This window comes from Gymnodraco acuticeps, unplaced genomic scaffold (genome assembly GCF_902827175.1).
Source record: "Gymnodraco acuticeps unplaced genomic scaffold, fGymAcu1.1, whole genome shotgun sequence".
In the NCBI taxonomy this organism is placed as follows: Eukaryota; Metazoa; Chordata; class Actinopteri; order Perciformes; family Bathydraconidae; genus Gymnodraco; species Gymnodraco acuticeps.
In genome coordinates this window covers 2,219,589-2,244,471 of record NW_022990693.1, presented here as the reverse complement: position 1 = coordinate 2,244,471, position 24,883 = coordinate 2,219,589, and the positions used below count along the sequence as shown (strand labels likewise).

At 41.3% G+C, this 24,883-nt stretch overlaps 2 protein-coding genes across 3 annotated transcripts; both read right to left on the bottom strand.

The window, feature by feature from the left end:
* Nucleotides 1-38: 38 nt before the first annotated feature.
* On the bottom strand, nt 39-19,965 carry hnrnpul1 (heterogeneous nuclear ribonucleoprotein U-like 1). Of its 2 annotated transcripts, XM_034230597.1 has the most exons (17): nt 19,683-19,965; nt 18,962-19,198; nt 17,986-18,416; nt 17,703-17,955; nt 17,174-17,363; nt 16,992-17,065; nt 15,825-15,964; nt 14,781-14,880; nt 14,574-14,686; nt 13,892-14,158; nt 6,313-6,435; nt 6,099-6,227; nt 3,856-4,024; nt 2,796-3,065; nt 2,240-2,382; nt 1,904-2,140; nt 39-862 (listed from the first exon to the last, which is right to left on the bottom strand). In XM_034230597.1, the coding sequence occupies exons 2-17, from the start codon at nt 19,164-19,166 to the stop codon at nt 749-751; spliced, it is 2,958 nt and encodes a 985-aa protein (XP_034086488.1). In that variant the 5' UTR covers nt 19,167-19,198; nt 19,683-19,965; the 3' UTR covers nt 39-748. The 2 variants fall into 2 exon arrangements, with proteins under 2 accessions (XP_034086488.1, XP_034086487.1); XM_034230596.1 differs by having other exon boundaries at nt 17,703-18,416.
* A 1,279-nt stretch (nt 19,966-21,244) lies between these two features.
* On the bottom strand, nt 21,245-23,905 carry opa3 (outer mitochondrial membrane lipid metabolism regulator OPA3). The gene is given in 3 exon segments (XM_034230505.1): nt 21,245-22,129; nt 23,711-23,753; nt 23,755-23,905. Coding segments are annotated over 3 exon segments (471 nt in total). The 5' UTR covers nt 23,854-23,905; the 3' UTR covers nt 21,245-21,800.
* Between the last annotated feature and the right edge of the window lie 978 nt (nt 23,906-24,883).

The following is a 24,883-nucleotide window of genomic DNA, read 5'->3' as shown; positions in this document are numbered from 1 at the left end:
TGTTTTGTTTGAGTGAAAAAACGAAAATGACACCTCCAGGCGTATACAATGGCATTTTATTGTATAAAGACAAGAAGACAGCTCGGGTAACTGGTCAATATCAGATTTTCAGGTAGAAAAAAAATCACAACTGGATTTAAACTACTGGACAGCAATCACAAAGGGGTAAAAAAAGAAAACTGCACAAACTACTCAAGAGTGGCCAAATATTCTTCCCAATCAAAGACTGGATTAAATACTACAGTATCACACCTATAAAAAATATTTGGATTTTATCGGGATAAATACAAATGTGCCAGCTCGGAAACTGAAAAAAGATAGAGCGAGACAGAGGGAAGGGGTGGTGAAGGTAAAAAGCATGCATTTTTGTTCTTTGTTAAGCTTTCTCAAAACAAGCGAAATTATTTAGGCCTTGCTGTATTTTTCCTGCCACACGATGCATCCTAGAAATATACAATTACCTCTCTGATCTGTTGGAAAATGTGGACGTCCACATTAAATGCATAATAGATAACATTCATTAAATGTTTGGATACCTATCATCTACCAACTCATGGTCACTGCGTAGAGTAAGACTTCATTCAGTAAAAAAAGACATCAAACCGCATACAGTTTTAGGTGTACACTGATTGGTGGAATGAAGACAGATGTTTGGGGACTCGATTTGTGGGACTGTACAAAATCCATTTATCTGCAGAGGTCAGAGTGTTTAGGACGCGGGTGGATGCAGGACAGATGCAGGGTGGAGCTACTGGGAGCCGGAGGAGCCCTGGCTGCCCTGTCCAGGGTAGCCTCCGTACTGGCTGTAATACTGGTTCCACTGGTTCTGGTTCTGGTAATACTGCTGCCACTGCTGAGCATACTGCAGGGAGGAATAGAAACAGTATTCAGAGCATGTTTACTTTCTGCTTTTTATTTTATTTGACCCCAAACTGACCCTGTGTTCCTACCTCCCTTTGGGCTCACAAGGTCAGTTGTATGTCTTCTAACCAAACCCAGTATCCTGTGATTAGCATGCAGGGCTAACCTTGCTACACCCAAATTCAAGCTTTTGAGGTGTAGTATAATCTTTTTTTAACATGTATATTTAACAAATACAGGACAGAAAATGGAAAGGTGTGCTGTATTGTACTGCCATAACTATTTAGAATGTGTTACCATAAACCAGTGCTTCTCAAAGTGTGGTCCGCGGACCACCGTGAGCGCCCCCTAGTGGTACGCAAGTATATTGGTAACATTTCACATTTGAAATAAATAAATACATTTAAGTTTTCCGCACTCTCGCGGGAATATCTCCGCAATGGAGCGAGCTAAAGTTTCACTTTCGATTGCATGATATAGCCCAGCACAACACCTTCATCACACATGTTGCCACTTGTTTGTACCATTTCCAGGCGATTTGTAATCTGTTCTAGAAAAACGATGCGATTTTGGATATTTGTGGAGTTAGGTGGTCCGCGAGTGTTTTTTTTATTGGTTAAGTGGTCCTTGGTATGAACAAGTTTGAGAAACACTGCCATAAACTGAGTCCCCACACTGATCAATTGTGAGCCCTCAGCTGCTGTCAATTAAGGCACGACATTATTTTATACTACCTAAACCAATTTTTATTAAAAAGGGAATTAAAACATTTTCACATTATGATTGAAAATATTGTAAAATGATCACAGGGTGATTTTGTAAAAGTGGATGTGTACAAAAGAAGGATTGTAGAATGTGGTTTTGTGGGCCTGGAATAATCAATATTTTTTATCAATGATTCTGCTAACTGCAATTTGAATATTGCACTAGTCCATAGTCCAATTGTGCAGCCCTACTCTTTGTGTTACTATAAAATGGGTATCGAGCCAACAGTTGTTCTAGTACCCCATCTCCTCAACTACAGGGTGGTGTTGGTGCCTACCTGCTGGTACTGCTGGTTGTAGCTCTGCGTCTGTTGCTGCTGCTGGGGCTGCTGCGCTGGCGGCGGCTGCTGCTGCTGCTGCTGTGCCGGCGCCGCCTGTGGGGGCTGCTGGTGGTGATTGTATGTCTGTGCAGTGGTGGCTGTCTGGCTGTATCCTGGGTACTGACTGTAGTTGCCATAGTAACTCTGGTTGTAGCTGCCCTGATTGTACCCTTGATTGTAGCTCTGGCTGTAACCCTGGAGGTTAAAGAGAATTAGATTTAGGAGAATACATTAATATAATGTTAAGTGTAAATTGTTATTTAGATGTAATCGATAACATTTCACGTTTGCTACCTGGCTGTATGCTCCCTTGTTGTACGGAATGGGGCGGTTGAAGCTTCCTGTTGCAGGCTGGCTGCGGTTGTAGCTGCTACGTGCATCAGAGCTGGAGTCGCGGTTTCCCCAACGGTTCGGAATATAGCTGCCACGATTGTTGCCTGCAAAAACACAAAAATGCTGTTACTATAGGAATATACATATCTTAGTGTAAAATACAAAAAAAAATCCATCCTTCAAAGTCTTGTACAGAGTGGTACAGGAATGAGTCCTAAAACCCAGAAATGAGTCAGCATTTGACCACTTTCTGTTCCCTGGTCTCTAAGTCAACAGCCCATCAGCTTTTTAACTGGTTTACTGTTATTCCCGAAAAAACATCTGATGTTAACACAAGCTGAAGAGATTTTCACGTTTTGTTCTACGACATTAAATACATCAGTAAATACCCCAGCGGAAATGCATCATAATCCCCGCACCACTCTCTTTTCACGCTTTTGCCTGTTGTGTATCAATGACCTCAAATCACAGTGTTCAGACTGCAGCTTCATGGACATAAACACACCGCTCGGCTCACCTCTGTATCCGCTGCCTCCGTCCCCGCTGCGGTTCTGGTAGCCGCCGCGGGACCCTTCGCGGTTGTCGAACCGCTGGAAGCTTCCGCCCGTGGCGGCGCCGCGGCCCCGGAACCCGCCCGGCCTGTTGTCAAAGCGTTTGTCAGGGGGCGGGCCGGCCTTGCGGCCCTCCTCGTTATACTGCTTCAGCAGAGTTTCTGCCTCCTCACGCTGCAGCTCAGCGAACGTCACATCCTCCAGGAAGTCGCAAGCCTCGGGGACAGTGAAGTTGGCTTGTGGGGGGGTGACAGAGTTGACCACAGGAGGAGAGAGAGACAGTCCATCCGGCACAGGGACGGATGGAGAGGCGAGGAGAAGAGAGAGAGAGAGAGAGAGAGGGGGAGGGGGTTGTAGTGAAGACCAGAGCAGCCACACCACCGGAAGACAAAACGGAAAATAATTAGGACCGAACAGAGGCAGCAGGACTCAGAGAAATTCAGAGCAGGTAGATGACAGCAGATGGCGGGGGGGTGGGGGGTAAAGGGGACTAACATGACCTCCGGGGGAAGATGGAGGACACATTTGATGAAGCAGACGAAGGAGAGGGAGGAGCTCAGTAGAGGTGGGGAGGAGGGACAAAAAGGAACACTAGAAGGTAGGTAAAGAGGAAACAGCACTGCAAACCAAGGACAGCTGATGTAATGCTGTTACAAATGAACTTCCAACAACTCCAGCACGTGACTGCTTGTAAGTTTGCTATTTGGAAATGTCGTTTTTCGGGGAAGCAAATTGTGCAATGTTAGCGTTCAGCTATTACATGACCTTTACGAGGCCCGCGGCTCAGTTTGCAGTGCGTCAGTAGTAAGCGGGTGGCAAAAATAAGGAAGAATCAAATTCATGTGGACTGTTAATAAATAAAATGTCCAAGGTCTGATATCTGGCCAAAGGCTATGATTGGAGGGGAAGGGGGAGGGAGGCAGGGAGGGAGGGTCATCTTCCAAGTTTGATTTTAGAGACAACACATAGAAAAGTAAAAAAAGTAGATCTGGTGTTTTTGTTTTGTTGTTTCCACAGCATTCCTACCTTTCATTTCTAAAACAGCATGATCGGGCACATCCTTCCCCTGCTCATTGGTTTGCTTTAATGTTCGTTCTTTTAAATCCTCGTCCGTGGGACAAATTACAATAGCCTTGCGTTGAAAACCTTCAAAAGGACGCATTTTTCGTCTCCTTGCTGATCCATATACATTTGTCTAGCAATGGTGACAAGAAAGAAGTAGAAGCTTGTTTGTTATTGTTTACTTGTACTGGCTTTCCACTGGAAGGAAGCTGGAACCCTGCAATAATGAAGTGAGAGAGGTTTGGCTTGGATGTCAAGTCTACGCTTTTTACTCAAAGTTCTAATGGCCTCTCGTCACTCCACAGACTTACCTCACACTCTGCCAAACAGCAACACAGTGGCTTCTGGGGGAAGAGGACATACTGACACAAAGAGGGACCCCACAATATCCTGACTGTCTCGTTCATTAGCTCAAGTTACGCAACAACAGACATACAAGTTTCAGATCAATCATACAAAATTAATATTCAAGTGCTTACTTAATAATGCCTCTGTGCAGTGAAAATGTTCTTCTTGTAACTATGTTTAAGAGTTATTACTGTATTATATGATAAGCAACTACTCATGTAAGTGTAAGTGTTTTGCCCACTACCTCAATTTAAATAAATGAGACATGCACTTGCAGAACGTGTAAAGATTAAAAATCAACATAGTTCAGTAATTCAGGTTCAGAACCAGAATACTGGTTCAAATTCTTCGTATATCACTTGATGAAAGAGGAAGAAATATGGCTAAAGCAAAAACAAAACATGCAATGTAGGTGTTAAACTTATATTTGCCATAAATGGCGAGATATTAGATGATTTTTACTGGTCACATTGTGAATACTATCTTTTCGTGCAATACTGGCCATTACTGGGGAATATGATAACTGGGAACAAATACGTTGAATAAAACGCAATATATGCATAAAATGATTTATGATTATATTTTGGTTCCATCTCTACAGTAATTTGGCCTCACTTTAAAATCACTATATCTTGTAGAGCCTACTGTAAAAAACTGCTCACTGACACATGTACTGGCTGGTAGGAGGTCTACAAAGAAATGAAAGTGGAATGAAACCTTTTAACAAATCCTCAGGTGTTTCACGTGTGCAGTTGGGAACAGCGTGTTAAAACAACCCGTAATTAAAGGTTAGATTCAGACTTTAAAACACCTTTCGTACAACATTGCGCAAGAGTAAAGTCAGCATCAAGTCCATCAAAAAGATACTTTGCTAACACTCGCCGTTATCCAGACTCACTGCCTCCCTCACCAGGAACGGCTGGTTCCAACACTCACCAACACTACATGAGCAACATTTAGCATTTTAGTGTTTCAGAAAAGCAATTCTTTAGTAATGGCAAAACGACTTGACTACATAACAACATTAGAACATAAGAAAAATACAGTATAAGTAATGCCAAATACTTCTTTCATAACATCGACAAACTTCTGACAATTCTTACTTTTCACAGGAAGATTTCTCTTTCTAAAAATAGAAAAAAGCAAAGGATTTAGCACGGAGAGTCCAACACTTATCTACAGTAGCGCATGTCCAAACCTTGAACCTAAAGGGTCCCCCACACTTACCCGCACTTACCTGATCTTCATACGTTCTCTAGTCCCAGTGAACAACAACACAGATAAAACCTACCTGCTTGTACTCACATTGTCCTCAGATAAAAGAATGTCCGCCATGAGACCCACCTACCTTTGTCACATTAGCAGAACACAAGCGTCTAAAAATCTGAAAATGGTTAGTCATTACTTACCTTCTGGGTCAATTTATTAAAAAACACACTCAACAGTTCCATGTATCTCACTTCAAAATAGCTTTTAAACAAAGCCTGTCTTATTAAATTAGCAACGGAAGGTGTTTTTCTTACTCACCAGTCAGAGCTTACTTGTTTCTCAACATCTTTACATAGTCATGGTTTACTTGTACATTGTTGAAATTCACAACACAAACAATACTGTATTATGACGAGATAGCAGATATACTGAGGGATGAAAAACATGGAGTATTTTGCCACTTATGAGAGCCATTCATCATTTTTCCTTTACAATACATGACAAGCAAGTGACAAGAGGGTGATCTTCTACTCTATAATACACACAGCCCCCCTGAAAGATAAATAAATAGTCCATTAGAGAGTGATCATCAGGGCACATAGACTGACTGTGGCGACTATCAGAGCAGAGTGTGGGTGGGAGGGCAGTACCTGATCCAGGATGTAGTTGCGTCTCTTGCGGGCGGCGATCTCGATCAGCCTGTTCAGGCACTGCGTGGCCTGCTGGATCAGAACGTCCCAGCGGCCCGAGTAGTTCTTCTGCCGGCGCAGACCCATCACCTGCACAGCAAATGCTCAGTTAATACAATGGACTGGAAAACCGTGTGAATGTTTGTGTAGTTTGAGGGGGGGTCTCTCAACCGACCTTCATCTTGTCCATGATGGCATTTGTGCCCAGGATGTTGTACTTCTTCTCAGGGTTAGTCTGTGCAAACTTTGTGGCCCAGGTGGTCTTTCCGCAGGCGGGCAGGCCGACCATCATCAAGATCTGAAACCAAGAACATCACGCTTTACTCCATTTGAACAAATCCTCTTGAGAATCAATACAAAATAATCAGATCTAAAATTAGCAACAAAGAGTTCTTCTGAATAATATTGAAGTATTTTGGGCAGTATGTGTTCTGTATACACTAGGGATGTGCATCTCCATCACTGAGGCCGATACGATGCGCATCTCCATACGCTGCCAACGATACGATACATTAACGATACATTTGAAACACCAGGCGATGCGATACGATTCACCCCTGTTGCGATACAGTTCGATACTAGTGGTGCACGATAATTATCGGCCCGATAATAGGAATTATGACGTCATCCCGATAAACCCGATAAAAGTATTAATAGCCCAGATAATATACGATTTATTTTTTGGGTAAAAAAAAAGAAAAATACTGCGGTGTGGGTGGATTGGGATGAGGGGCGCTTGTTTTTCACTCGGCTCCTCCCGTTTTGCCAGTACTGTGGTATTAGTGGTTTAGGAAGAGGGGAGTTCTTCACAAATCCAGCGCTCCCTAACTCATGCCTGGCTGTGACGTAAATGGTGTGCGGCCGTGAAGCCAGGACAGTAAACAAACATGTCGCCGGTAGTATGGGACTATTTCAAAGTTTCAAAGTTAGATAGTTCGCTTGCTATTTGTATTAACAAATGCAGAAGTTCCACGAGGAGGGAAAAAGGCAACGAGCTATAATACTTCCAACCTGATTAGTCACCTGAAACATCGCCATCGCTACGATGGTGTGTTAAAAGCGTACGAAGACGCCTGCGCTGCTAAACTAGCGGCGAATACAAAGCCAGCTGCAAAGGCAGCTGGGCTTTTACCTATCGACGAGGCTTTTGAAAAAGGCAAGAACTTTATTTGGGAAAATAAATATGGTCACTTTGAAGAGTCAAAACTGTTCTTGGCTTTGTTTTGTTCATAGTAGTAATGCTCATGTCATTTGCTCACTACTAGTCTTTTTTTTACCACCAGGTGTGCAAAAACTACAGGTACATTTAATATATATATATATTAGGGCTGTCAGTCGATTAAAATAGTTAATCGCGATTAATCGCAAATTAATCGCACATTTTAATCTGTTCTAAATGTACCTTAGAGGAATATTTTTCAAGTTTTTAATACTCTTATCAACATATGAGTGGACAAATATGTCCACAAGTCCGGGTGTGCCGTGGGATTTTGTGACAACCATACGTTATTATTGCAATATACAACTACACAAAAATAATAATTTTTTTATTTACTATATCAGTACTTTGTAGGTTTATATGTACGTAATCTGCGCGACTTGCGCGTCCACATCTCCACGTGCAGTGCTGCATAAACATGGCTGAGTCAGCGATAGCTTTCGAGGATTGGAGGTATGCCCATTATTTTGAGTTTGTCCGAAGAATAGACAGGAATGTGACGGTGAGGTGCAAACTGTGTCCAGGCCAGAAGCTGTTATCCACTGCTGGAAACACCACGTGGTCAAACCTCAACAAACACCTGCAAAGAACACATGCTAAGGTGAAGCTACCGCACACGCTATTTTTTGTTTGTTTGTTTATATCACGTAGTCTGTTCTTCTTCTCTGTCTTCCGGTTGTTGCCTGTTTTGAATGACAAATACACACTACCGCCGCCTGCTGGTAAGGAAAGTTATTGCCACTCACGCATGCGCAGTTCGTATGTGCTCGGCGAGTAAAGTAACGAGTAGATAGTAACGTAGTAGTGTAATATATAACTTTTTAAAAAAAAAGTAATATATTACATTTTTTTAGTAACGACCCCATCTCTGGAGTTGGCGTGCTCTACTCTGATTTACATGAAGAACAACAGGAGGTCACGGCTCTCTGTTGAACAGGACTTGCGAGTGGCCCTCTCCTCAGTGCCACCAAGGATTCAAAAATTCTGCGCGCCCCGACAGGCACATGTATCTCACTAATTTGTAAGTCGGCAAAAATATTTACAATAGCACATGTTTCAATGCTGATTGCTGAAATGTTACATTTATCATTTGTAGTTCAGGACCATGGACAATGCAGCTTCCTTGCATTGACAGTTCTCTGTGCTGAATTTCTGCTGAGTTTCCTTTGCCTCATTTTTAATGTTGTGACCTGTCTGGTTTAAATGAGTGTGTTGCTGCTTTGATGAAGCCTAATTTGATAAAGTTTCAAATTAATTTCTGAAATATTTCGCTAATAAATATTTCACGAGTAACATAGTTCTCTTTGTCACATTTTACCTGGCATTAGTAAATAATTATGCACATTTACAGATATTTTACATGATATGAGTGATAACACGTGTTATAAGGGCTATTTTGCACAATAGGTGTGCCTTGAGATTTTTTACTTGTCCTTTGGTGTGCCTTGGGCACAACAAGTTTGGGAACCACTGCCCCAGGCTATGAATAGCAAGCAGGCGTCGGAACCGTTCCGACCGTGACAGCTCGAAAGTCTTTAGCAGGAAAGCCTTGATCCTGAGCAGGAGGAGATGTAATAAAGCCCACCGGCCTACCTATGTTGCAAATGTATTATCTATTCAATTTACACACGGCATCTATTGCACGTCTGTCCGTCCTGGGAGAGGGATCCCTCCTCTGTTGCTCTCCCTGAGGTTTCTCCCATTTTTCCCTTTAAACTGTGGGTTTTCTCCGGAAGTTTTTCCTTGTACGATGTGAGGGTCTAAGGACAGAGGGTGTCGTATTGTCATACTGATATTTTGTACAAACTGTAAAGTCCACTGAGACAAATGTAACATTTGTGATATTGGGCTATATAAATAAACATTGATTGATTGATTGACCGTCCGGGTCGCAGTGGAGCTCCCCAGTGCCGAAACGACGTGAAAATAGCGTGCTGCGTCATCAGTCACTCCACGGAGGGCGAACTGAGCCTCCGCCTGAGCGAACCATGCAGCCGCAGATGTCTCCCAAAACTCCGGCAGTTGGAAAAAAACGGCGTTACTTGCCATGCTCGGTTCAGTCTCGGATCCTTCAACAAGACTTATCACCAATGTAGTGCCGAGAGAGTCGGGGTATCAAAGGTACAAGCTACTACTAGTACTGCGCATCCCATCATGCTTTTTTACCTTAAACAAAACAAACACTTGGACCTTTCACAAACTGGCCTTTTCACAAGTGTAATAGTGTTCACTGTCTCCAGAGTACAGTACAATTGTATAACACCTCACAGTTAAACAATGTAAGGATGCATTGCCCAGGATTAACAATGTGCAAATAACAGCTACCATAGTGCAATGCCCATACAGCTGCCAGCCTGATGTGCTTAACACTCATCCATAGGCTAACTCACCAATGAGCAGAAAGCAGTGGTTTCTATATGAACAATAAAGAATACAAATAACCTTTCACAAACAGGTATTTCATAACTGCTTACAGTAAGGAAGACATTTAAACTGTTATTGGCCGTCACAGGCTGCTGTAAACTAAACACCACTCTCTCTGACAGAACACCTCACTGAGTGATTTAACTCATACGTCTAACTTTCAGGTTTCTCTTTTCAGCCGCAGACCCCATGTCGCCTCTTTATGTGCGTCGCTAAGTTCCTCGTACTACTTGTGTACTTTAAAGCGTCTCGGCATCATTTACAATTTGCGAGCGATTCTTGAAGTTGACCGTCTTTGTAGAAAAATCCGAAGTGTTGCCAAACGTTTGATTTGTAGGTATTTTTGGTGCGCTGTATTTCTCTTTCTCCTCGACTTCCATGTGTGTTGATAACTGAGACTCTCGGCCTCCGTAGTGGCGAAGCAAAGATCGTCTCTGCTGAGCGTTGACAAGATGAGGGGATTTTATATGAATGAATCGTTTTTTTACCGATGCAAAGATGCTACAATCGATGCATCGCGAGTTCAACCCAAACTGTAGCCGATGTGCACTCTTTCAACCGGTGCACTCGCATCTTGAACGTTTATGCCGGTGCACCGATGTGAATCGGTGAATCTTAACATCCCTAGAGTACATATCAATCACAAATGTAAGTGAGCAACATTGCTTCATATCTTTCGACAATTACAGCCCTAAAATTATATAAAAATATGTAGAATTACTTCATCTCTAAAAAGGAAAGTCTTGATATTGTCTATACATGTCAAGTACACCTTTACTTTTAGAACTGAAATACAGCATTGCCTTAAGAAAGCTAAAGTAAACAAATGATGGACAGAATGTGGTCAGTAGGCGATGGTACAGGTAGGCCTGTCGCGATAAGCAATTCATTGACTTATCATACGATAAACTCCCATCTCTGGTGTGGAAATATTTTGGATTTAAGCCAAATCAACGAGGCGAACCTACGGACTTGAATGCACCTGAAACACAACCTACCCATATCTATATATATATATATTAGGGCTGTCAAGTTAACGCGTTAATAACGCGTTAACGCAACAAAAACAATAACGCCACTAATTATTTTAACGCGATTAACGCATGTGTATTTTTTGTCCTCGGCCGCCCCGTAGTTTCAGAGCGCATCGACTTTAAAATATCATCTACAAGCTGATGCTGACAGCCCGCTCCTGCTGCCCGCTTGCGGCAGACCATACTTCCACGCTCACCGGCAGGCACCGACTGGCCATTGGGAGGACCGGGAGGGTGTGTGTATGTGTGGCGCGAGCGAGCGAGAGAGAGACCTTACGTGTATTGTTGTTGTTAGCATCTGGTGCTAACTAGCTGCGCTAACGGATATAAAGAGCTGTTTAAATGAAAACAGAGGAGCGACATTTCGCCACAACTGCGCAGAGCACTTGACTTTATGCAGGAAGCCAGACAGTGGGACATTGTGCGAAAAGTCAGCACACTCAGCACGGATAGTGCGCGCAACATGATTGCAGCGTCCAGGCAGCTCCCGTTCGAGCATATGCCTTGAGTTGCACATAGCTCCAACGATAAATCGATCCCACACACACACACACACACACACACACACACACACACACACACACACACACACACACACACACACACACACACACACACACACACACACACACACACACACACACACACACACACACACACCACACACACACACACACACACACACACACACACACACACACACACACACACACACACACACACACACACACACACACACACACACACACACACACACACACACACACACACACACACACACACACACACACACACACACACACACACACACACACACACACACACACACAATGAGGCGAATATTTGTAATGTTCAGAGGTTGTTGTATTTAATATTCATGAGAATATTTGTCATTGTTCAAATGACAACATTTGCATAAAGCATTTTTGTCCACTCATATGTTGATAAGAGTATTAAAAACTTGAAAAATATCCCTCTAAGGAACATTTAGAACAGATAAAATATGTGCGATTAATCGCGATTAAATATTTTAATCGACTGACAGCCCTAATATATATATATATATCTATATCTATTAGGGCTGAACGATATACCGTGTCATGGCGATAACCGCGATATGCGCATGCACGATATTCACACTGCAGGGACGTGCGGTTTTATTCATTTTTTTTTAAAAATGCTAACACACTTTAGCACAGAATTCAAAATAAAGATACCCTTATTACTTATCGAAACTGCACATACAATATATCCGAATAAAGCTGAGACTCCACACATTATTTAAGTATAGTATCTAAGCGATACGATCTCGCAACAGGGGAAGCAAACACAGACATCACAACACGTACCTTTTACGGAGCTTTTACGGGAAATCGTCTCACCGTAGCTGTCAATCTGATCAAAAGACGTGTTCAATGGCATTAAAACGAGAAAAAACGCGGCTGAATCGGTTGATCCATAGGTTGATAATGTATCTGTGGCTTTGAAGCAATTGTTTATAATCCATAATTCCATTTTTATGTAAAAATCGGAGCACAAAAGTTAGCTGCTAATGGTAGCCACCAGTGTATGCAGCTTCCGGTTTTGGCTACGCGTCACTCACTCCTTATTTGGTAATGTGTGTGTGTTAGACTGCGCTGGACTGCGGCAGAGCCAAGACCGGAAGCAGCAGCCACTCTGGTGACTACCATTAGCAGCTACTCTGGTGGCTACCATTAGCAGCTAACTTTTGCTCTGCGATTTTTACATAAAAATTGAATTATGGATTATAAATGAAATAATTTTTTTATACAGAGACGTTAAAAACCTATGGATTAACAAATTCGGCCACGTTTTTTCTCGTTTTAATGCCATTGAACACGTCTTTTGATCAGATTGACAGCTACGGTGAGACATCTCCCCTAGAAGCTACGTAAAGGTACGTGTTGTGATGTCTGTGTTTGCTTCCCCTGTCCGAGTTCGGATCACTCAGTGATGATACTATATACCTAAATAATCTGTGGAACCTCAGCTTTAATCGGATATCTTGTATGTGCAGCTACGATAAGTAATAAGGATACTTTTATCTTGAGTTCTGTGCCAAAGTGCGTTAGCATTTTTCGCTCAGGGGTCATTTAGATGCTTCTTATGAGACTTGTGTTTTGTTTTGGTAAAAATGGTTTGTATCGTCAATTAGCTGAGATTATTTCCGTTAATCTGGTATAACACATTAATAGGTTCTTAAATATTAAGATCCCCTGAGACAGTGTTGTGAAAAAAAAAAGTAAAGTACCCGCCGGGACTTTCGGGCTTAACAGGTTAAAAAAAACGCAATATATACCGCAGGGGGGGAAAAAAATTGCGATGTCAGTTTTTTTCAATATCGTGCAGCCCTAATATCTATATCTATATCTATATATATATATAAATAGAGAGAGAGAAAGCTCTGTTTTCCAGCCTGAGTCTATTTAATTTATTGTTTTGGTTGTGTGTGATTTAATAAATGTTTTACAATTTAATGTATTTGTTTATTTATTATATATACATTTATATATTTGAATATTATTTCACATTTCATTTGCAATGTTGAATAAAAAAGCTCTGTTTGAAAGGATGTACTTGAATTATTATTATGTCCGTGGTCTAAAATGGTCTTACAACGGTGCAATATTACGCTACAATATTATCGTTTATCGCAATCATTTCCGGGAAAATGTATCGTCCAACAAAATTAATTATCGTGACAGGCCTAGGAACAGGTAAACCATATCATATACTTTGGTAATGCAAAGCTTTGAGTGTGTACATAAAAGAACTGTCAAATATTTCTCTCTAGAGAAAACAGTTATCCAACTAATCGAAAACCCCAGAACAGTAAAGAAGAAGAATCAAATTGGTTTAAAAATGATAACTTGATAAACTGTAAATGGAAGGATCTTGTCAATGAAAATATGGAATAGAAAAAATAACCATGATGAGAAATCAAGTTCATGCTTTATACAATAGATGGGGAAAATGTGTGAGGTATACAAAACTAATGACCTCCCAGTTGGATATTTTTTGTGTATACTGTGTAAGATTAAAAAAAGGTGCCATACCTCGCACTCAGACTTGCTGGCGGGCCCCTTGGTGCCCCTGATCTTGTCCTCCAGGCTGAGCTCGTGGATGTAGGTGTATCCGCTCGGCGGGGGGAAGTACGGCTCGGCCTTCTGTCCGAAGTTGAATTCCACAGCACAGTTCTTCACGAGGACGTGAGGAAACAGGGCACGACCTTCCAGCGCCTCCTTGGTAGTCCGGAAAGCCACTCCTAGGGAGACTCCGTTCTTGGAATAGCTCATCTCCACCTCATCAGCACTGTCAAAGTCCTGAAATAGCAAATGAATCAGAAATCCCTCATCTGTCCCACAGCAGCGAAAAACACAGATAAGAGTAGAGTCTTGAATAACAAGGGCACACATTAATAACATAATAAAATCAAATAAGTACCCATCAAGATGAAAGTTCTTTACTACATTGCAATACATCTTACCATGAAAGATGATTCAAAGTATCCTCATTACATATCATTTAGCTGACACCTTTATCCAAAGGGACTTTCAATAAGTGCAGAAAACCATAAAGATTCAAACTCCGAACAACGAAGAAAGCGTAGATATGTTCACTTCAAGCAAGATCATACCATAGTAAGTGCTTGTAAATTAGTTACAAGGCCTAAATTAACTCAAAAAGTGCTTTATTCTTCTTCTTATATGTTTGAATTCAAATAAGATCATTACTTACAATGTAACAGCCGATGACGTCGTTTTCCCCAAACTTCTCGCCGAAGTCTTCAAACTTACAGTCTGCAGACTTCTTTCCTGTTCCCCCGTATCCGAATGAAAAGGACTCCTCACCTTCAAAATCAGGAACAAAATATTTAGTTTATATTATATGTCACGATATGTCAAGCCTACTTTTGAGTGTTTGGGCAGTTCCTCCTCGTCTTACCGAGCTGAGTGCTGCAGTGGTTGAGGGACCATCCGATTCTGACCACGTGGGGGTCCGGCTCGCTGCTGGGCAGGTGCTTTACAGGAATCTCCTCATTGATCTAAAGAGCGGAACATGGATCAGGTTAAAATACCTAGAGAGGACTGTCTGGAAATATAGAACAGCAACAAGTCATCACATTTGTAGTGAGTTGATGAATAATGACGGTTTTGGTTGTAAAATCTCCTAAATTACATTAAATAACATTGCTTGGCTTAAGGTTAGGCAGTATAGAGCTTTTAAAATCTATATTGTCAACATACCGTTACAAACAAAAGAGCTGTTCATCTGATGTTTCAGAAGTAATGAATACATATGTGACCTGCTCTATCGAAATCAGTCGCATTGACCCGAAGACACATTTTGAGTTGTATACACTGCTGGGAAGAGGAGATTCCTAGCTTTCTAATGATATCAGGATTGTTCTTGTACTCCAAATATTAAGCAAAATATGTCACATTATATAATGACTGACACCGAGTCATCATTTTGAGAAAAAGGCCTTCAAAGTTTCCTCTTCTCTGGAATCCATCGATCTGATTGATTATTAGCAAATTATCAAAATACAACGGAGGGAAGATATTTTCGTTTGGATTACTGGTCTGGGGGAAGCTCGCGAGTGTCTGTATACGTCTGTGTGTGTTTGTGTATTTTTGTTTGTTTCCCGGGGAAAACTCTCACGAGAAACACCGGCTGTTGTTATGCCTGCAGTGACGTCAAGTTACTCCGTTCTCCGCTTGTAATTATGTCGTCACAAGCTTCAAAGTTGTATTTATCATCTGAATTTGCCAAAACAAGTTTAATATTCTGAAAGCCAAGACTTTATTTAAAATCTAACAAAACACCCGAACAACTCTTCTTTTTTTTTCCGCAAATCAACGTTTATTTTGAAGTTAGCCGTTGCGACTTCCGACTGATTTCGATAGAGCGGGTCACATATGGTCAAGAACCAGGGTCACCTGATGAAACGTGAACAGCGCCATCTGAAAACCTTTAATGTAGTACCTTCATCTCATAACACACGCGGCCCTTGGTGATGCCGTGTGAGGCTCGTGCTCCGGCCCACAGGTAAGCAAAGCCTTCGATGGTCAGAGGGTAACCACTGTAGCGGTCTCTGGACACTTTGAAATGCAGGTCACAGTTGTCTGAAAAGAGCGGAAACATTTTTTTGGCCCGTTAGTACAGATGCAACACATGCGTGCAAAACATTCAGCGACATTGTCTGAAAAGCTTTTAAGAAAGCAGATAATGTGTTATCAGCAAAAATGTGTTACAGCAAAAAGTACTTGTATGATTAAATCAGTGTCTCTTCATTAGGGTTGCAAAGGGGCGGAAAGTTTCCATGGGAAGTTAAGCTGGGGAATTTTGGAAATATTCGATGCAAAATTAAACAAAAAACATGACATTTCAACAGATTTTTTTTTTTTTAAAGTAGAACGGAACAAGTTTTAATTATTTTATTGAACAATTATTTGTTTCATTGAAGAACGAAAACAGGAATGTTGAGTTAAACATTACTCATCTGTGCATGTGATGGAGGAATGCACAGTGCCTGTAGGGGGTGTGGTCTCAATAGTATGCAGTAAGCAGTGTGCTATGGCATGGATATTCAAGTGTACTTGAATGGCATCTGTTTGTTTTAGTCAAGATTATGCTAAAACATACTTTCCCCAACTATATTTAAGTTCCCTGTGAAGAGCCAGCCTTCAATTTAGAAAATTCCCAGTTTATTCCCGTGGAAAGTTTCCATCTTTGAAAATTCCCGGAATTTTGCAACCCTACTCCTGATAATCCATTTTTCAGGAGACTCCTCAGTGTTTGGTATGTACCAACTTTGAAAAATCATTGTGAAATGTCTGCAGCTGTTGTTTTTGAGCTTTTGAGAAAAGAAAAAAAACAACCCACCTAAAATAATAAAAAACCCATTATAAGTAGCCAGGAGAAAGTCAGTTTTGATTTAAGATTATTTTTTATAGAGAAAAATATATTTATTTTGGTGATCAACTCTCAATAGTGTGCTATAACATTCCAACTCATGACAAGCAGCACTGCAGATCTTGGGTTAATGCAAATATTACTATTATATGGAACATCACATACTGAATGGCCTTGACTACATTTCTCAAAAGTTATCATTGCCTGTGCAGAGATGTCCATTATCCTCTTACTCACACGTATCAATTGTAACCAGAGTGTCGTCTATATTCTCCTCTTCGTCTTCAGCAGGGGGCTGGGGTGTGCGGGATCTGTACAATATCAGGAGAGTATGGCGTTAACAGACACTTTCAACCACAACATCCCCACCCACACCAGTCAACTGCTGGTTTAATAACATAGTGTTGGTGTGAGCATACCTCTTTTCCTCGCGATGCTCGTAGTAGTTGTAGCCCCTGCTCTCCTCGTGCGGTCTCTTGCGGCTGTTGTTTCCGGCTTTATCAGATTCCACTTTGATTTGCTCTCCCTGATGTTCTGTCCTCTGACTTTCCTGCTCTGTGTTCCCAGCAGCCTCGGGTTCATCTTCCATCTTCACTTCCACTTTGACTCCTGAAATAATACATGAACAGTGAGCTAGAGTCAGTATTACAAATAACTAATATTAGTCAAGATAACAGCTTTGCAATAAACCATATTTGGAGATGTTTTAAAGATATGCTTATATTCTGTTTCCCTGGTGCCTGTAACTTAGGCCGAACTAAACAATAACAACACTTGTGCTAACTATGTTTTAATGTGGTCAGTGCCCCAAACTATTACTAAAGGAACTACAGCATTCCATTGAAATACGACATTTTGAGTCATCCCCTCTCATATTCCATATCAGTTCTTCAGGCAAAATTACATTACAACACAGCATTCATTATTATGTAGGTGATGGAAAATCACCTGGTTTGTTCTCCACTTTCTCCTCTGGCTCGGCTTCTTCCTCAGGCACCGCGTCGGATTTGTGTAACTCGACATCTGCTGTGAAGTCAGGCATGCTGTGACAGGAGTCTGAAGTCGGCTGGCTTTCAAAAGGCTCGCCTTCTGCCTCTTCATCTTCGTAGTAACCACCTGAATCCCGACCCTCATCTTCTTCTTGGGGGGCCCCAGCTTCACCTTCAACATCCCCATCACTGTCTCCTTCGGCGTCTGCTACCACATGGCCAACCCCTTTGGCCTCTGCTACCACATGGCCATCCCCGTCGGCGTCTGCTACCACATCGCCAACCCCTTTGGCCTCTGCTACCACATCGCCATCCCCTTCGGCGACTGCTACAACATCGGCGGCCCCTTCGGCGACTGCTACAACATCGGCGGCCCCTTCGGCGACTGCTACAACATCGGCGGCCCCTTCGGCGACTGCTACAACATCGGCGGCCCCTTTGGCGACTGCTACAACATCGGCGGCCCCTTCGGCGACTGCTACAACATCTGCGGCCCCTTTGGCGACTGCTACAACATCGGCGGCCCCTTTGGCGACTGCTACAACATCGGCAGTCCCTTTGGCGACTGCTACAACATCGGCGGCCCCTTCACTGTCGACTTCACCTTCAACATCATCATCATCATCATCCCCGCCCTCGTCTACATCACCAGAGTCCTCAGCTCCATCTTCATCTGCATTAAAAATGAACATTCATAATCATTACCTCTCAAGCTCATAAGAAAAGAAAAATAAAGCACTTTTATGGAAATTGTATATTCTTCTACTTCACATATGACTGTTTAATTAATAGAATGATCTGGGCATAATAGTGCTGCACCATTAATCCACATTGTATTGAAAACGACAATACGTAAGCATGGACTATTCAAATTGCAGAATAACTATATATGTTAAAGGTGTAAAAAACGTATTATATACACTTAATACAAATGTTTTCAATAATAAATTAGAATAATTCAACTTATCGCTCCTATAATATCGTAATTGAGACATCTGTTTTTTTCTTTTCTTGTTGTTATATATTTTTTCTCAAATCGTGCAGCACTAGTGCATAACACTGCACTTTACTTTCATGCACTTCTGGTGAAATTCTAAAATGCATTTCGTTGCCTTGGTAACTGTACTTTGTCAATAAAAAAGTGCAATCTAATCTTTAATCAAAGTCTGATGGAACAGAACATTTATTTTTTAAATAAACAGCATGCATGGGGCTTACCTTGTTGCTCTGGGACATCCTCTCCATCTTCGTTGTCCTGGTACTCCTGGCCGAAGTTCTCTTCCTGATCCCCCGGCTCGGAGGCCTCAAGAGCGGCTTTTAGCCTCTCCACCAGATCAGCCTTCAGGCCTTTGCTGTCCAGGCCGCGGCGCTGGAGCTCCTTTTTCAGTTCGTTGACTTTCAGTTTCTTCACGTCGAAACTCATTGTGTCAGATGTGTGTTTCCTTTATTAGTTTACTAACAAAAACAGACAGTAGAACAAGCTGAAGTAACGCTAGAGCTTACAACACCGCTTACAACTTTCAAATCAATATATGATGGCGGCACTGTGTCTGAGCCAAACAGGCTACATTAGCAAGTTAGCGAGGCTAGCAGATATGGATATATACAGACCCATTGTACCTGGTTTAAAAATATCTATAAACCATTAAGTAATTTAAGCTTTACTACCCTTACCTGTATAGGTATATGAAAAGTAAACATATTACTGCAGTATTCGATTCAAGTTATCGCTACGTGGCTAATGTTGGTAACCTTCTTAGCCTAGCGCTAACTCACCGACACCCGATGCAAGACAAGCAATGTTTAATAGAACTTTAAAACTATGCAAGTTGCACGCGTTTTTCTATTTTGCATGCAAGTAAGGTGGTTCATGCATAGTTTTCCCACTTTATAACCTGGTTGTAATGCAAAATAATCTAAAAATAAGGTTGAGGCCTACCTGGTCTCATGCGAGTTGCGCGGGTCAGTTGTGATACCAGATGGAGTGTCGCTGCTGCCCTCTATGGGGCGGAAACCAGACCGAAACCATCCACCGGAAGTAAACAAGACCTGCGCATATTCAAAGGTTAATTCTTCTACTATTTAACCTCCGAGGTGCCCACGTTGTGCTTGCTAAATAAAACCTTTGTTAAAGTGAGTTGTAGTTAAACAGACAAATAAAAGGGTAAGCCAACATATCAACCGAGCTTGTGTATTTGTTCTCGTCTAACACTTGGAACACTCCAAAGTAGGAAGTGAGGCGGTGTTTCCATGCGAACGAATTATGGGTAGTGTAGTTTCAAAACCTCCCCGCCGTTATCTCTTCGGCCTACAGCTGAGGTCCAATAAATTCGCAGTTTACAATAGGCGCGTTCACACCGGAGTACTTTTTCCCGTTTACTATTACTCCCATTTTTAGTGCTGAGAGGTGGTCTCCTGGGGGGGAAAAGCTTAACTTGAGTATTTTTATATTATGCCACACTCCAGTTCTATGTCCCTTCATTTCATTGAGAAACAATGTGCTTTTCACTCTACCAGTTTTAAGACTTATTTTGTAAAGGTTGTAACTGTTTAAATACAGTTGGCCTTTATCTGAGGATTTCACTCAAGAGAGGATAAAACAAGCATAAGAATGCATTAATGCTAAAGAACAAAAAAAAAGAACAAAAACTAATCTCTCATTCAATATTCACAGAAAATGCAGACAAATTGCTTGTTTAACACACACTGCTGTGATTCCCTGTCAACCCAGACTAGTTTATCTTTTGTGAAATATCAGTAAAATCTCACTTTACCTTAGTCAGTCAGGGGTCGTCAGTTTACTTAAATATATTACAAAAAGACTACCCAAGGAAAAAGGTTTGGAACCACTGGATTTTGGACAGAAATATATTGGTTATATATTTTGTTTGATGCACACAAAAATGTTTTCCAAGATTCTAAAATGTGGGGATTTGCTGCTTTAAAAAATATATATGTTTATTTAATGATTGAGAGGTTTTGATGGTTGGTTGGACAAACAAGCAGTTTTGTCTAGGGCTTTTAGTAATGTGATTGCATAAGTCACTATTTTCTGAATGTATACAAACCTAGTTAATTGAGAAAAAGCTAGTCAGCAGATGCCGCATTAAAGGTCCCATGTCATGGCCATTTCTAAAATAGATTTATATTGTGCAATTTTCCAAAATCACATTGGGTTTCTCATACAGCATTCTCTATAGTATGTGTATTCACTCTCTGTCCACGGCTTGTTGGAGCTCCTGCCCCCCCCCCCCCCTCCCTGTGAGCCCAGTGGCCGTCTGCGAGACAGCGAGACACAGCGAAACCCAGCCCGAAACACACACACCCGCATTTTACTTCGATTATATGTAATGTACATGTTCCTGATAATGTGTTTTCAATGGAGGACCTTTACATCAAAGGTCCTCCACCATCTAGTTTTTTTTAAACAATGTGTTACGTGTACTTAATTAAAGGTTTACAATTATTCTGCTTGTGCAAAAGCGACAAACACTCTCATCAGACAGGGAACCATTTTATTTTACACCCTCCTTTTACAGTGTTCATCACATCCAATGTACATGAACCATGAAATGGATTTATAGCGTAAATACAACACCACATGTCCATGAACCTCTTCTTAAAGAAATCCCGATATTGGCCCAATATATATTTTTTGGTTTTTGTCCTTCAATCAAGTGCACAAAATGCCAAATAATCCCACAATTGAAGCACCAAATGGAGCATGAAAATGATTAAGGTCATTGAAATACTGGAAATCAGAGGAAAGGGATTTGCTGGAGCTGCTTTAAAATATATTACATTTCAAGGACGCCATCGCAATTTATTGTCAATGTTTATTTACAACTTAATAATGAACATGCACGATCAACCACAGAAATACACTATGAATATCATAGCAATCTCCTGCTACAGCTCGAGCACACATCCACAGCACTCTGATTTGTATCCACCCTTTCCACCCAACCTAAGGGCATATCAAGCTGTACACATGGCAGGACTATGTTTGTGCACTATGTTGGGTCACGTCACATACTGTAGCATATAACCCATTGAATCACTTCTTGTTGGGAAGAGGTAATGACACAAGTTGTCTATTCATCTCTCTGAGCCGAGCGTCGAGAGTCTCTGTGGTCATAGCGAGCTCTGCTATCTGAGTCTGTAGGCTGATGATGGTCTCGTTCTGCTCCTCTTCTTTGTGGCGGGAGTTGGCGGCCTGCCTGCTGTACTCCAGCACCATGCAGCCAGTTCCGATGATGAAGATGATCCCCTCACCCAGCAGCTCCGCGCCCAGCTCTGCAGCCAGCTCCTCGTTCAGAGGCTTAATGGTGGCCCCCCGAAAACCCATGATCCGCATCTTCGTTCTCATCTCGATCCAGTGGTAAACTGTGAAGAGCAGATGCAGTTCCAGTGTGTTAGACTTTCAGTATTTATATATTTGTAATGATGTAGCTCACATTTGCACTTATTCTTCAAATTATCTCCAAATAACAGTTTAAACCGATTTTTTATACCAAAACCTCGCACCATGTACACTTTCTTCTGGTCAGCTATTGGCCTTATTCAAGATTCAAAGGGTTTATGTTATATGCACAATCGCTACAGTGTAGTTTGGCAATACAAATCTAATGTACCAGGGTCCTTCAACAGTCACACGTACTAAAGACATTAAGTCAAAATAGTGCGAGAATGTTGCAAGTGACACAATGTGCAAGTAAATGCAGAACTAGGTCAACTATATACATGTAAAATAGAATCTACTGATGTAATATATAAATATGTGGACTGTTAACAGATGTATGTGTATTAAAGTGTTTCATCAATAAGGCCCAGGACCCCCACTGACTCTTTAACTTCCTATGAATGCACATCATGTAAGAACTCCTTGTTAAGAGCTGCACAATTAATCACATTATTATTGAAATATGGACAAGTATCCATGTTCATACTGTAAACCTTGTGCATCTCTGTTTATTTGCAAATTCCTCTACCTCTTTTGAAAAAGTGCACAGCTCTTTTTCTACAATTCTGATACAATGCCATATTCTAGTTTTGATACTTAGTTTATGTAAACACCCTTATATAGCAATGCTAATTACTTTTATGTGTAAACCTGTACTGAAATAAACCTATTTCTGAATAAATAATAAGAGGGATATAACATAAAAATAGACAGAAAACAATAGATCAAATGCATTCAACACAAAAATGACCAGATAAAGTGACAGGAGTGTTGATGCAAAACATATCAACATAATATCGTAGTATAAAAGGGTAAAGTATGATATCGTATGGGCTATGAGATAAAGTAAAAGGTGAAATGCAGTTACATAGTATAACAATATCAGGTGTGGCATATACATATAAGACAAAAGAATATAAAATAAAATCATCATCAGTTGTCAAGTCTATGTCCATTTAAACAATATTTAAAACTTCACTGAGCCCTCTGTCTTTTTATGACCAATTACATATTTCTATGAATGAACAAATCCAATGTTTCTCGATGTCATTCCTTAAAAATGAGCTCTGTGACACATATGTTTGGTTTCTATTTCTTTCGTTTTGATTGTATGTTTTAAAAATGATCTGTAACACATGCAGTAGCCTATGAATTACATTATGACCAAACGAATTCAAAGCAATGTATCTAAACATGCCCAAACGAATAAACACAGGTGTGTCTAAACAACAGAACACAGTGGCTGCTTTGAATCTTTTCATTTTTTGAACAGGACGTTTAGCAAAATCCTTTCACTGTCATTTAGCGAAAGCTTCAGGCAACATTTCAATGACACACAAGACCCGCCCTCTTCGACCTTGGCGTGCTTCTATTGGTCGAACCGATAAGCGGTCTTGAAAAGCTACAATCTCATTGGTCGTCGCAGCCTCCTCGCTTTATCCCTCGTCCGGGTGTCTGACACTGCAATGTAGCGGTCATTGGTAGCCGTTAGCTCGGTTACTCACTCTGTGCCGGGGGCAGACAGATGTAATTCTTAAAGAACTCGCTTTCTCCGGGCTCCGGCCTTTATTCGGTTCGCTATAGGCTTGCTCAACTGCCTCACTCCCAGGTAGAGGAGCTTGGCGATAGGGAAGGCACCGACAACCATCTTGGCGGAAACACTTGATCAGCGTAGGGCGGGGCACGTAGAGATGACGCGGTGACGTTGTATGATTGACAGCTACAAACCCAACCACGTGTTTATGACGTCAGAAAAAACTGCGTTATGGTAGGCCCTGAGACGAATATATTATAGAATATATAGAATATAAATTCTCTCATCCCAAACCACGCCCTACCCCTACACAGTACCCCTCAGTCTTTACTGAAATGATCAAATAAAGTCAACATTTCACAGTGTTTACTGAGCTGTGTGGGGTTTGTTCAACTTTTAAAATATGTTTGAATGGTGATATACACAGTGATAGATGTTAAAGACTAACGTTTATATTAAATACATTTCCTCGCTCCTCGGTCTCGGTCTCACCGGAAGTTGATTTGTCTGCGCCATCTTGAGTAGCGTCCCACTGGCCTTATTTTTGCGGGAGGACCGAGGAGCGATAATGGAGGAGCTATAACCGAGGAACCACCAGACCATCCTCCGATGAAATCCTCAGGCACTCGCCCCGCCCCCTTACTGTGTATCGCTCACTGATTGGACGATGCAGTGCATGGACTGATCTGATGCTTCTTGACATGAGAGCAGTTTCCCAGCGGAGTGAAGAAAATACATGAAACTCACGAGAGTCACTCCTCAGTTTATACCGTGTTTTGTTTCAATTAATGTATCATTTAGTTACAAATATGTGATATATGGATACACTGACGTGCAAATATGTGAAACACTTTAACAAAGCTTGAGACAAATTTACATTTTATAAAACAAATGTACCAAAGCAAAAACGATTTAACATTAACAAAAACAAATTAACAAGATGCAAAACATTTTTACCAAGCTAGAGACAAATGTACAAGTGTCGAAACACTTTAACATTTGCCGAAACACTTTAACATTTCCCGAAACACTTTAACATTTGCCGAAACACTTTAACAAACTAGATAATCAAACTATCTAAAGATATATTAACTATGGATGGCATTAATTTGACCTCCAGTGAGACTGTAAGGAATCTTGGTGT

Excerpts from the sequence above, each read along its gene's own strand:
- hnrnpul1 (XM_034230596.1), bottom strand. The coding sequence starts at position 19,166 with ATGAGTTTCGACGTGAAGAAACTGAAAGTCAACGAACTGAAAAAGGAG. Across the intron at positions 18,417-18,961 it reads GGATGTCCCAGAGCAACAAG|ATGAAGATGGAGCTGAGGAC; the intron begins GTAAGCCCCATG and ends TTTTTAATGCAG. Across the intron at positions 15,965-16,991 it reads TCTGGTTACAATTGATACGT|ACAACTGTGACCTGCATTTC; the intron begins GTGAGTAAGAGG and ends CGCTCTTTTCAG.